The sequence below is a fragment of the Paroedura picta genome, chromosome 1 (genome assembly GCF_049243985.1).
Source record: "Paroedura picta isolate Pp20150507F chromosome 1, Ppicta_v3.0, whole genome shotgun sequence".
Taxonomy (NCBI): Eukaryota; Metazoa; Chordata; class Lepidosauria; order Squamata; family Gekkonidae; genus Paroedura; species Paroedura picta.
In genome coordinates this window covers 204,835,163-204,848,984 of record NC_135369.1, presented here as the reverse complement: position 1 = coordinate 204,848,984, position 13,822 = coordinate 204,835,163, and the positions used below count along the sequence as shown (strand labels likewise).

Here is a 13,822-nt window from a genome sequence, read left to right as displayed (position 1 = left end):
CGTCTTCCACCTGTATAAAACTCTGCAGCCACGTTACTCCTGATGGTTAAGTTACAAACATATTACCAATGTATTAAAGCACCTACTCTAGTGGCCTGTGTCCCAGCGCAATAATCTGTACACCGCCCGTAGCGCCGCGGGCGCCACAGACTAAATAAAACAGTAAGCCCTTCTGGGGCGGGATGAGTCCGGGATGAGGAAGGGTCCAGATTGGACCCTTTCTCAGGACAGACAATCGGAGGGACCAATTGGCAGGCGCAAAGCGCCTGCCGATTGGTCCCTCTGATTCCCAGCCCCAGCAACTGCGAGCCGCGCACAGCGCGGCTCGCAGTTGCTCCCGGCCTCTCGCCGCGTCAGGCCGCCGCCCAAGAGAACCCCGGGGACTCCCTACCTGCCTCCCAGCTGAATGAAGAGGAGCTGAGCCTGGCGGGGACTCCCTGTCCGGCGGACTGACGGAGACCCTCCCGCGATCCAACATGGCTGGCAGTTGCTCCCGGCCTGACGCCTCTCGCCGCGTCAGGCCGCCGCCCGAGGGAACCCCGGGGCCTCCCTACCTGCCTCCCGGCTGAATGAAGAGGAGCTGAGCCTGGCGGGGACTCCCTGTCTGGCGGACTGACGCGTTGAGAGGTGCAAAGCGCCTCTCGCCGCGTCAGGGAGCCCCTGCCAGCCGCGCTGTGCGCGGCTGGTGGGGACTCCCATCCCCAGCGACGCTGGAGCGCCCAGAGACCCTCCCGCGATCCAACATGGCCGAACAGGACCTCACGACGACCCGAGGACGCCCCGCCGCCGCTGACCGCCCTCAACGACGCCTCAGGAATAAGGTGACCTGCCCTGTCCCTCCCTCTGCTCGATCCCCCGACCCCTTCCCACCACCCCCCTCCCCCCACGATCACACGATGCGCGCCAGCCGCCTCTTGAGCTGCCACCCTCCCGGCCCCACCCCCACCGTCCCTTTCCCAGTTCCGTGCCCGCGACCCAACTCACCTTGACGCCGTCCTCCGCTTCCCTGGCCCTTTTCTCCCCTTGCCGTGGCGCCGCGCCTCGCATAGGCCATGATGCGCCTTGCCTAGGCCGCGCCTCACCTACCCAGCGCGCCCTGTGCCACCTCCACCATGGCGCTGGACTGAGACGCCCATGCGCAGACTCCCGCGCATGCCTGCTTGCACTCGCCGTCGCCCACCAGCCCCAGCCGGCCTGAGTCCCCACTGCGGCGTCTCCTACATGGTGCACCTCGCCAGCAGCTCTGGTAAGCTGCCCGGGTGACTGCCCGCCCTTCTCCCACCCCCATACCAGCCTTCCCGAGCCGCGGCTGCGCTGAGCCTCTTCCACACCCTGGGAGGACGCTCGACATCCCGTGTGGCTGCCCGCCTACCCTGTGGCCTTCTCCCGCAGGGTAGAGCCCCGCCCCGGGAAGCCTTTGCCCTCCAAAGGCTTCCCCGCCCAGTGCTCGCTAGCGCCCATTTTATTCAAGGATAAAATGGGCTTTTTTTACTAGTGGTAATAATAAATTTATTCTTATAACCTGCTCTTCTCACTAAGGGCAGGTAATATCAGATGAAAATACAGTGCAATACGATATATAAATACACAAGCCAGAATTAAATAATAAGTTTTAAAATAATTAAATAATTGTTAAAACCCCCCACCAATTCAAAGCACTGGTTTGTACCTTTAAAAGCACCATAAGAACCTCTTGTGCCGCAGAGTGTTAAGGCAGCAGTCATGCTGTCTGAAGCTGTCTGACCATGAGGCTGGGAGTTCAATCCTAGCAGCCAGCTCAAGGTCGACTCAGCCTTCCATCCTTCCGAGGTCGGTAAAATGAGTCCCCAGCTTGCTGGGGGGTAAATGGTAATGACTGGGAAGGGAATGGCAAACCACCCTGTATTGAGTCTGCCATGAAAACGCTAGAGGGCGTCACCCCAAGGGTCAGACATGACTCGGTGCTTGCACAGGGGATACCTTTACCTTTAAGTGGCTTATGGTCAGAGTACTTCTTATTTAGTGTTATTCCTGTTAGTTAATGTCATCACCTCCACCTCTGTGGAGTTGAAGTGGGTTGCATCCAAAGATGGGGTGTTTTCAGTAGTGGGGCTCTGACTGTGGAATGCTTCCCTCAGTGATTTACTGACTTTAAGGACCCGTTAAATATGATTGCCTTGACTTTTAGATGAGGTCTCCCTTTACATTTTGCTATCTTTGTCCTGTTTGCAGTTTTATTAACTTAATGCTGTTGTTTGCTTTTTTAAAACCGTTGATTTGTTTTTTTAAAGAATCTCTTGCATTAGAGAGGCAGGTAATGAATAATGTAGTTAAAAGTGTAAGTAGTATTGCCTAAGCAGAAAAGGAACAGATAAACAGTAACATTCTAAGCTTGCTTAATGTATAGATTATACTATCTACAAGATTCTTTGTTTTGATCACTCTGAATGTTTATGAACTAGTTGAGTTTATGAACTAATTGTGAAAAGTCTGCTGGTGCTAAAATTTGAGGAACTCTGTATCTGCTTGTTTGTGCTGCACTCTCCCTTACTGGATACAAGACGTTTTTGTAGATTGAAGACCCCAAATCTCCTGGTTCTTAACTATCGAAAGCAAAAACTGTGATAGGGACAACAAAATTATTTTTTATTGGTAGAAAGATCAAAGGCAAAGCCTGTCACTTGGAAGGGCTTTCTCTCTGGTAAATACGCTTGGGAAATGGTGGGGCAGCTTTATGTGAGTAATTGGAAGCCGGGAACACCTGTGCTAAGTCTACAAAACAAGTAAGCCCACAGGTTAATCTTCGGCTGGAGGGATGTCAGTATGTCTTTAAAGCCAGGATTTCCCACAAATCAGCTACCCGTTGTGTTACATACTACGGATTTTCTGTCTTGAGACTTCTTTCAAACAAGTTTCATAGGGTAATCCTTACCAGTACCCAACAAGCTATATTAATCAGCATCCATTGAGAGTGGGGGATGCCAGTTAACATAGCTTTTACCTAGTGGCAGAAGGATAGCAGCACTAACCTGGGAAATAACATTCCCCTTCAATAATCTCTAACAAGCAGCTGTTGACATTTTGGTCAGTAATTTTTGTATTATCTTTTAAGTGGTGGCTCTTAAAACTTGCAAGGTGATACCTTTTATTTAAAAAACAAGGACAGTCAATGAAGAATTTTAACAGAACTGAAAAACATACAATTCCTACTCTAATATTTCATTTATTTTTGGAAAACAGCATAGCAGAGAGCCAAACAAGAAAGATTGGGGATCAGCCAATTGGATCTAAACACTTGTTCAAGGCAACAAAATGTTTGAAATAGCCTTCCTTCATCCACACTGTCCCTATTTAGATTAGAATCATAGAATCATAGAGTTGGAAGGAGCCATACAGGCCATCTAGTCCAACCCCCTGCTCAACGCAGGATCAGCCAAAAGCATCCTAAAGCGTCCAAGAAAAGTGTGTATCCAACCTTTGCTTGAAGACTTCCAGTGAGGGGGAGCTCACCACCTCCTTAGGCAGCCTATTCTACTGCTGAACTACTCTGACTGTGAAAAACTTTTTCCTGATATCTAGCCTATATCGTTGTACTTGAAGTTTAAACCCATTACTGCGTGTCCTCTCCTCTGCAGCCAACGGAAACAGCATCCTGCCCTCCTCCAAGTGACAACCTTTCAAATACTTAAAGAGGGCTATCATGTCCCCTCTCAACCTTCTTTTCTCCAGGCTGGACATTCCCAAGTCCCTCAGCCTATCTTCATAGGGCTTTAAAAGGGGACAAAATCACTTTTCTTTCAATGGACCACTTTTTCCCCTCACAGATATGAGGAATGTACAGATGTGTTGTGTGCACACTTTTGGATTTATTCATTTATTATTTATATTTACTGTATTTTTACACCGGCCTGCCATACGGCTCAGGGCAATTTACAGCATATCGTATATGTGCTCTTGTATGAAATACTACAATATACTCCAGAATCATACTCAGCTAACTGTCTCAACATCATTAAAGATGTAACTATTAACCATTTAACTGTAACCCAACGCAAACTTGAGATTTAACCATTTAATGTAAGGCTTAACTGTAACCCAACAGGTTGGTTGGGCCGAGGATTTCCCCGTGATGTGCCCAGCGGGCATATCAGGTAGCAGGGTGTTTTGGAGGGCTCCCTGGGTGTTACCCGCTTCCTGGCCCCTACCTAAGGCCTGATGGAAGAACTCCGTTTTGCAGGCCCTGCCAAACTGCGTTCGCTCCAGTAGAATTACACAATTCTTCAGGGAGAACAAGCATCTTAAGTGTAATGGATAAAAGGGATCGTGAAGTGCCCCTGGCTGTCCTGCTTATAGGATAGAGAATGGAGGGAGGAAATAGCCCTGGAAAAAGAGCTCCCCCCTCCCCCCCCCCCAAAAAAAGAGAGAAGGAGCCAGCCAGACGTGATCTTCTATGTCTGGCTTGTGTCAGCTGGGAGCCACCTTCTATAAGCTGGGAGAGGTGCCTTTCTCTCCCTTCCCTTCCATCATTCAGGCAGTCTGCGTGATTGTTAACAAACAGTTGTGGAAGGCAATTTGTGTAGCAAATGCATAGTTGTACTCCAACCCCAGACTTCCTGATCCTTGGGTTAAATAGAACATAAATCACCCCAAAATAGTGTGTTTTCAAAAACAAAACAAAACTACAGGCCAGACACTTTAGGTCTAATAATAATAGTGAATCAGAATGAGATGACTTGATATTTCTCAGGCCTTGACCAATTTCCTTTTACTCCAAATGTCAGGCGAGAGATGTAGGTGTCAGACTAATTTTTCAGCCTTCAAGGCTTTGTATTTTAATGCCCATAATTTCTAATGATTTCTACCATAAAAAGCTATCACGAAATGCTTTGACATTTCTTTCCATTGAAATTATAATATGATAAAAGGATTGAGGATAACCCTGATGGTTGTCATAATGTCATTGCTGAAAATACTAGGTGCTCAAGTGATATTCCTTAGTGCCATGGCTCCCTGACACCTTAGATTCATGGAGCCCTGATATATCTTGGAGTTCAGGAGATGCTGACATGAGCCTCTACTTGTGAATAAATAAGATGGCGAGTCTGTAAGGCATAAATCTAACCTTGAAAGAGTTTTTAAAATGATGCAAAGTTCATATTGTTGCTGAATGCAGTAAATTGTTGTCTTTCTCAGAACTCTCTGTTCACAGCACATTAAAAATTTCCATGCAGGCATACATGCATATATATATATAGTATCAGTTGATTTTTATACAATACATTTTTAAAATGTACTATTTTTTTATCCCGTCTGTAACCTAGGGCGCAATCCTAAGAAGTCTTAATTAGAAGTGAGTCCCATTTAGTCACTGGGGCTTAAATTGTTATTACGATTGGCACACTAGTGTCCTAAAGATGGAAATTTGGTAATGGTTTAACCTTAAGGATCGCACCATTTCTGTAGCAGTTTCTGTAGCAGTTAAGTTGTGAAGATTTCTGTAGCAGTTAAGTTATGAAGATAGCAACCAGTACTAGTTAACTTAATGTTCAAACACTTAACAACAATAAGAGTTGTGGAGAAATGCATTTTATGGCTAGGCTTGGGTTTTGCAAAATGGCACATTTGGTTTTAAAAGCTTTTCTTGGTTAGCAGAAGACAGGCAGGAAGGGGGAAGTCAGTGGCTTCCAAGTACCCAGCCACCAGAGCTTTTCAAATGCAAATGCCAGCTTCCTTGCCAGCTCAGACCTTGGCTGGAGTCTAGCTCCCAGAAGATGACACACTAGGAAGGCAAGGGGTTAGAAAGGATCTACAGGAAGAAAAGTTTTGACCCATAGAGCAGGGGTAGTCAATCTGCGGTCATCCAGATGTCCATGGACTACAAACACTGGCAGGGCCTCATGGGAATTGTAGTCCATGGATGTCTGGAGGACCACAGGTTGACTACCCCTGCCATTGAGGGATATCAGAGAGAGAAGGTAAAATCTCTAGCAGCAAACAAGGGGTAGGCCATGCCTGGCCATGGAGTATGAAGGTAATGGAAAACAATTACAGTGCCGTAAGCTAGCACATGTAGAGTTGAGGGACAAGAGATTGTATGTTTGCACTCATCATTTATATTCCTTGCTCAACCTGTGTAGGGCATGTGAACTTGCTGTGTAGGGCGTGTGAACTTTTTCTTTACAATCAAATCTTTACTATTTTGAATGCTGGAAATTGTTCATATTACCACATAGAATTCCACTGGTTGAACATGCAATTCAAAACAAGTGCCAGGGAAGGGCGATACTAGGTGAGGCCTTTAATCAGCAACCATGGGAGTGCTGGCCCTTTTAGTGAGTAATTCTGAAAATACTGGCTGGTGGAAGCGTACGGAAGGAGACACCTAAGAGAATCCTTCTGAGCATTGGGTAAGCCAGGAGAGTGGTGTCTTGCTGTGTGAAGACTCAGGATCACCCCTGGGGCCTAGATCCTTTGGAAGGCCAGAACAGAATAAGACACGTGGATTAATAGGACTGCTCCACCTCAATAGTAATTACATATAAGTCTCTTGCAAAAGCATCCTTGTTTGTGTTTCATAATATGTAAAGCAGACTACAGAAGTAAGAGGGGACTTGTAAGACTTTTTGGAGAAGCAGAATAATGTAATTACTCTGCAGGCCTGAAGAAGGAATCAAATTTTGTAACTCATGAAGCAGAAACCGACAGAGGGGCCTGTGTGGTATTTCCAACCATTAGAACGTAGAGATTTGATTGATAGATTGCATTTATACTCTGCCCTCCCTTGTGGCTCAGGGAGGTTTACAGAGAACATGAACCATATAACAGTATACAACATAATCTAGGTAAATATATTATCAACAATAAGGCCAGAGCCAGTGGGATGAAATTAATTCAAAAGAATTTTTGGGCAAATATCCGGAAGTAGTTCCTGACAGACTTCCTCAGGAGGTGGTAAGTTCTCCTCCTTTGGACATTTTTAAGCAGAGGCTAGATAGCCGTCTGACAGAAATGCTGATTCTGTGAATTTAGGCAGATTGTAAGCATGTGGGCAGAAGTGATTTGTGTCGGTGCTTGGCTGTTGTAGCCATTTCCTTCATTGTGCAGGAGGTTGGACTAGATGATCCTGGAGATCCCTTCCAATTCTATGATCATCAACAGTAGCCACAACATAAGCAGGGGTTGAACATTTTATTCATTTAACATCACATTACAAAAGATTTGCACTCCACACACACTTTGCCATCCCAGCTTGATCCCTTTATTTGTGCCAGTGTGTTTAGATTTTGGTCCTCATCCCAATGACTTTATACTCCCCCTACAATATCCATAAATTATGCCAACAATATAATTTGAGATTCGGAACAGCAGTGAGGTTTTATCCTGTCATTGTTCAATGCAGTGTCAATATAAGAAGCACCTTTTTGCTTCAAGGGACTCCTTGGAAGTATGTTCCATTGTTGGGTCATTTGTTGTCTGGAATGGAAGGATGGAGTTCAATTAATGTCCTCAGTGGGAATAAATTAGCCTCATTTGCACCTATTTTAGTCCCACTTGCAAGAACTCACTCAGATTTCATATTTTCTTTGTTAACATTAAATTTTATGAAGATACAAGAGTGTGTCATGAGTAATGCTTGTACAATTGATGTCTCCCACCCCCCTTCCACATTTTATGTGTGCCACAATACTGGGTAAAAAACTCCCAGAGGTTTGGGATTATCAGGAAATGAACGAAAACGTGTGCGTTCTCATTTTCTCCCCTCTATTTATACAAGGGTGCAGCACTTGTTTGCCTCTGCTGAAACCCATTTTGTTTTTTAAGTTGTGAACGCAGGTTACTGTTTAAACACATCTCTGCTTAAGTGCTTGGAATTTCGTACTGGTGGCAGAGCTCTTAAAATTTTATGAAGCCTGAAACTAAAAATTGTATGTAGCTGGCATTATTGTAGAATCGTCAATTTTTAATAAGCTGCCATTGTTACAAGTGTTAAGACTGTTCTCTGACCTTTTCGTGAGGTTCTAAAGACTTCCGTGTTAGTGTAACAGAAAACAAGGGGAGTCTGTAAATGAGAAGGAAAGACCACTTTAGTGGAAGTCATTGTCTTCTTTCTAGCAGGCCACTTCATTCTAAGTGAAATTTAAATGTTTCTCTTTGATTTCTGTGAGGGCTGCAAATAACCCTATACAGGAAAGAGGTGGGTTATAGAGCCAGGACTTCCAAGCAAAGTGATCTGTCCATGGAACAGGATTCATTGCTATCAGATCCACCTCATGCCCTGCACCAAAGATCATAGAATCATAGAGTTGGAAGGGACCATAGAGGCCATCCAGTCCACCTCCCTGCTCAATGCAGGATCAGCCCTAAGCATCCTAAAGCATCCAAGAAAAGTGTGTATCAAACCTTTGCTTGAAGACTGCCAATGAGGGGGAGTTCACCACCTCCTTAGGCAGCCTATTCCACTGCTGAACTACTCTGACTGTGAAAATTTTTTTCCTGATACCTAGCCTATATCGTTGTACTTGTAGTTTAAACCCATTACTGCGCGTCCTTTCCTCTGCAGCCAACAGAAACAGCATCCTGCCCTCCTCCAAATGACAACCTTTCAAATACTTAAAGAAGGCTATCATGTCCCATCTCAACCTCCTTTTCTCCAGGCTGAAATTTCCCAAGTCCCTCAACCTATCTTCATAGGGCTTGGTCCCTTGGCCCCAGATTATCCTCGTCGCTCTCCTCTGTACCCTTTCAATTTTATCTACGTCCTTCTTGAAGTAAGGCCTCCAGAACTGCACACAGTACTCCAGGTGTGGTCTGACCAGTGCCGTATACAATGGGACTATGACATCTTGTGATTTTGATGTGATGCCCCTGTTGATACAGCCCCAAATGGCATTTGCCTTTTTTACCACTGCATCACACTGCCTGCTCATGTTTAGTTTACAGTTCACAAGTACCCCAAGGTCTCGTTCACACACAGTGTTACCTAGAAGCGTATCCCCCATCCAGTAGGTATGCTTTTCATTTTTCTGACCCAGATGCAGAACTTTACTTTTATCTTTATTAAATTGCATCTTGTTCTCGTTTGCCCATTTTTCCATTGTGTTCAGTTGAACTCCGTCTCTACCTTCTGGAGTATTTGCCAGTCCTCCCAATTTGGTGTCGTCTGCAAACTTGATGAGTAGTCCCTCCACCCCCTCATCTAGATCATTAATAAATATGTTAAAAAGTACCGGACTGAGCACCGAGCCCTGAGGTACCCCGCTACTCACCTCCCTCCAGTCTGATGAAACACCATTGACAACAACTCTTTGAGTGCGGTTCTCTAACCAATCCCCTATCCACCTAACTTAAATACAGATTGAAAATACAGATTGCAGTCCTTCAATTTATCCATCAGAACAGCATGGGGAACCTTATCAAAAGCTTTACTAAAATCCAAGTAAACTACATCAACCAAATTTCCACGATCCAGCAAACCTGTTACTTGGTCAAAGAAGGAAACCAGCTTGGTCTGACAGGACCTGTTAGAGACAAATCCATGCTGACTTCCTTGGATCATCAAATTGTCCTCTAGATGTTTGCAGATCACTCCCTTTAATATCTGCTCCATTATCTTCCCCACAACAGAGATCAGACTCACTGGTCTGTAGTTTCCTGGGTCATCCATCCCCCCTTTTTTGAAGATTGGAATAACGTTTGCTCTCTTCCAGTCCTCTGGGACATTTCCAGTCCTTAAAGAGGTCCCAAAGATGATCAGTTGCAGGGTGTGGCCTGTTTGGTGGGTGGGGCCAGCAACAGATTGCAAGAACCCTAGTGTCACCAGGTCTGGGTATTGACTGTGTGGCAGTACCATTACAAATTGGAATAAGTTCAGATAGGGTCCAGTTTGAATCATGAGAGGAATCATTGGTGATTAGCCCCCCTGCCCCAGGGGTCTTTTCGAGCCTTTTGGGCACCTTTGGTGCTGATACAGGGTGGTGGGCACAGCCACAAAATGGCTGCTATGGGCGGTGGAGCCACTTACAAAATAGCTGCTGTAGGCGGCAGAACTAATGGCCAAATGTCAGGGATGACGTTATATATAACTAATAATAACAATTTGACATTCCAGGCAGAAGCACAGTTTAACAAGACGCTTTTAAATCTGCACCAGCTGACATCTGGCTGAAGCCCCTCCTACTTTCTAAAACAAATTGGTGGGGGCCAGAAAGAGGGCTAGCAGACACAGTGCCCACAGTGACCCTGTTGGGGATCCCTCTAGGGTAAAGGTAATGGTATCCACTGTGTAAGCACTGAGTCATATCTGACCCTTGGGGTGATGCCCTCTAGCGTTTTCTTGGCAGACTCAATACAGGGTGGTTTGCCATTCCCTTCCCCAGTCATTACCAATTTACACCCTCCCCCCCCCCAGCAAGCTGGGTAGTCACTTTACCGACCTCGGAAGGATAGAAGGCTGAGTCAACCTTGAGCTGGCTGCTGAGATCGAATTCCCAGCTTCATGGATAGAGCTTCACTCCCTAGGGCAGGGATAGTCAACCTGTGGTCCTCCAGATGTCCATGGACTACATTTCCCATGAGCCCCTGCCAGCAAACGCTGGCAGGGGCTCATGGGAATTGTAGTCCATGGACATCTGGAGGACCACAGGTTGACTACCCCTGCCCTAGGGTACCTTTAAGTTATTAGCAATTTAACACATTTTATATTTTTTCTTTCAGCTTTTAAAGTCTATCCCCATCTTCAACGCAGCATGATACTCTTTAGTGTGAATAGTCCAATAGTTGAAATGTTGAACTTTTACCCTTTATTTAATTTAGGGTTTTTTTCACAGTGCACTTTAGGAGAAAGAAAAAACAACAGCCTTGCTGATATTTTCTGAACAGTTTAGTATTAATAAGCTTGGAAGAAGTGGGCAGGCCTTTCTGTATAATCTCAGGCTTTATACTTCTGCTATGTTGGAGGAGAAGAGGGGTTCTATTGTACCGTTCTATGAGCCTCACTTACATTTCTGCCAAGCTGTAAGTTAGCCCAATCTCCCTGGTGTGGGGTAATGCCCAACTTCTGTGTTTCTGTCCATCAGATCAACAGAGGTCACATGACAACCGAAGCGAAGAGGGCTGCCAAAATGGAGAAGAAGCTGAAGATTTTGCTTGGGGGTTATCAGTCTCGTGCCATGGGGCTCATCAAGCAGTTGAATGACTTGTGGGACCAAATTGAACAAGCTCACTTGGAACTGCGCACATTTGAGGAACTAAAGAAGCATGAAGATGCTGCCATCCCAAGGAGACTGGAGGTAAAAACTGTGTTATGTGGGGCCTCCTGGGCACCTAGAAGGGGGAAGGGGAAGATAAATTAAGTATTACAGCACGTTGGCTTTGCATGATTTTCCTTTTTATACAAACGTACAAAATCCTCATTTTACAGAAATTAGAGTCCATTACTTTAATGCTCCTGGCCTGAATAGGCTGACACAATAGCGTGATCTTGTCAAATGTAGGAAACTCGAAGGCCCTGGCTGGTATTTAGATGGGAGACCTCCAAGGAATACCAGGGTCGTGACCCAGAGGCAAGCAAGGACAAATCACCTCTGAATATTTCTTGCCTTGAAAACCCATTGAAGGGGGCTCACCATAAGCAGCTATGACTTGAAGGCAAACGCAACAATTTTGATGCTGTCCATTTTGCTTAGATTCCTTATTCAATGCTTATTATGATGCCATTAAAAAAAAACCCTGTTCTTTTTTTCTCAATTTCTTCCTGAATTTTTAAACCTTCAGTGTCCTCTTGAGAATGGTTCACATCAGGGCATGTGGCAAGTGTGTGTGTGCTCCCAGAAGTTATTGGTGTGACATAATTGGAGAGCTCCTGTACAATATGACCACAGCACATTGATGACCTGTTTTATGCCTCTAGTGCCTGAAGGAAGATGTTCAGCGGCAACAGGAAAGGGAGAAGGAACTTCAGCAGAGGTTCTCGGAATTCATGCTGGACAAGGAAACGTTTCAGTCAAAATATTGAGCAGCGCGTCGTGTTTCAGCCAACGCTTGCGGGACTCCTGGAATGTGCAAGATACATTTTCCCATCTGTATCTCAAGCAAGCTCAAGCAATTTATACTGCATATTGTGTTTTTAAAATGACTTCCGTTGTACCCATGTGTTAAGGTTGTGGACCTTTTTTTGTTTGTTTGGAAGGAGAGATCAGTTGAAAAAAACAAACAGTGGACCCTGCACCCTGATCCAGTGAAGCCAGTTTGCGTACAGTAAAAGTCCCTCACTGAGTGCTGTTATCACGCAGCTCTCAAACCAGACGAAGCGAATTACGCCAAAGTCCCATTGAGACCAGCGGGGCAAGCTGACTTGCACATGTCATTACTTTTAGCGCCTCAAGCGTGTGCTATATGAAGTCAGCTCTGACAGCACTAAAGGACAAAGGAGAGGGAAATAAATCAAAGCCGGCCCCTGTCCTCCCCCTGATTTGTGTGGCAGATGCACAAGACCTTTGCTTCAGCATGCCCACGGCTGGCCGCCGCACACAAGGATGTGGAGCTCATGGTCCCAGCATTTCCATATTAAACCACTTTGGATCTTGTTTTTAGTCACGTGGTCATTTGGTCAAATGACCGTTTCCCTATGCTTCTAGTGTTTTACCATAGTTAAGATCAACCGTGTATACACATTGTGCGTGTGTGTATGTACCAGTGACTACTGTGGCTCTAATAAATCTGGGATGTAAAATCCAACTTGATTGGCATGCGCTTGTGTCCCATATCTTGAATGGAGTCTAAAATGGTCTATTAAAGCAATGGTCCCCAACCCCCGGTCCGGGGAACGGTGCCGATCCGTGGATCAGTCGGTACCGGGCTGCAGCTCCTCCTTGTCCTCCTCCCCGGCTGCTGCCTCAGGGGCTGCCCTGCCACTTTGCCGCCGTCTCACCTTTGGTGCTCTCCAGTGGCCGCCATGGCTGGGGCTCCCTCTCGGCGTGGCACTGCGCAGCTACTGCTGGCAGCGCCCCCCAGTGGGCAGTGGAAAGTCAGGGGTGCCAGCGGGAAAGCAAGTGGAGCAGGGGTTCAGGCAGCGGCAGCGATGTCCCTCGGCAAAAGACTACGTCCCCTGCCAGGCCGCAGTAAAGTTGTCAAGCGTTGACCGGTCCCCAGTGATAAAAAGGTTGGGGACCACTGTATTAAAGAATCTCTGCCAATAGAACAGAGTGTATATATTTACATTGGACGAATAAGAGCAAAAAACAAACGTTTATCACACCTAGTACTAAAAGCAAGAGGAAGGTTTTGTGGGAGAGCTTCCTGCATAAAGGCAGTGCTGCAGACAATATTGAATATTTCATTTCTGGAGGCAGTTTTTTCCTGTTCACAAGTCACCTTGATCCATGTTTCGCACATTACATAAGTTCCAGGATCCTTACAATTGTGTAGGCCAGGGGTAGTCAAACTGCGGCCCTCCTGATGTCCATGGACATTCGCTGGCAGGGACTCATGGGAATTGTAGTCTGGAGGGCCGCAGTTTGACTACCCCTGGTGTGGTAGTCCAACATCTGCTGGGCAGTACAGAGTGGCAGGAGAAGTGTTCAAGATGGAAGCACTCTGTCATAGCAGCCGTGGCCAAACAATATTTCAGACATCACAGTGGTGTCGACCGTTCTATTCCAACTTCCACACTCATATGCCCTTCAGGCTGATTGCAACATCCAAAGGTCATGTACAGTAAAAAAACAGAAGCGATGTCACAGGGATTTTCAGAAACGCTCCGGTAAGACTATAGAGTTTTCTAGAGCATGCTTTTTGAACCATGGTTTCATGAAACCTTGGGGTTTGTTGATGGACCTAGAAGGGT

General features: G+C 45.9%; 1 protein-coding gene across 1 annotated transcript in view; it reads left to right on the top strand.

The window, feature by feature from the left end:
• Positions 1-12,725, top strand: part of CDC5L (cell division cycle 5 like) — a 39,170-nt gene extending 26,445 nt beyond the window's left edge. The window contains exons 15-16 of the mRNA XM_077317719.1: positions 11,055-11,267; positions 11,888-12,725. Of these exons, the coding sequence (XP_077173834.1) occupies positions 11,055-11,267; positions 11,888-11,992 (318 nt within the window). The 3' untranslated portion in view covers positions 11,993-12,725. The remainder of the gene's footprint in view (positions 1-11,054; positions 11,268-11,887) is intronic.
• The last annotated feature ends 1,097 nt before the right edge of the window (positions 12,726-13,822 follow it).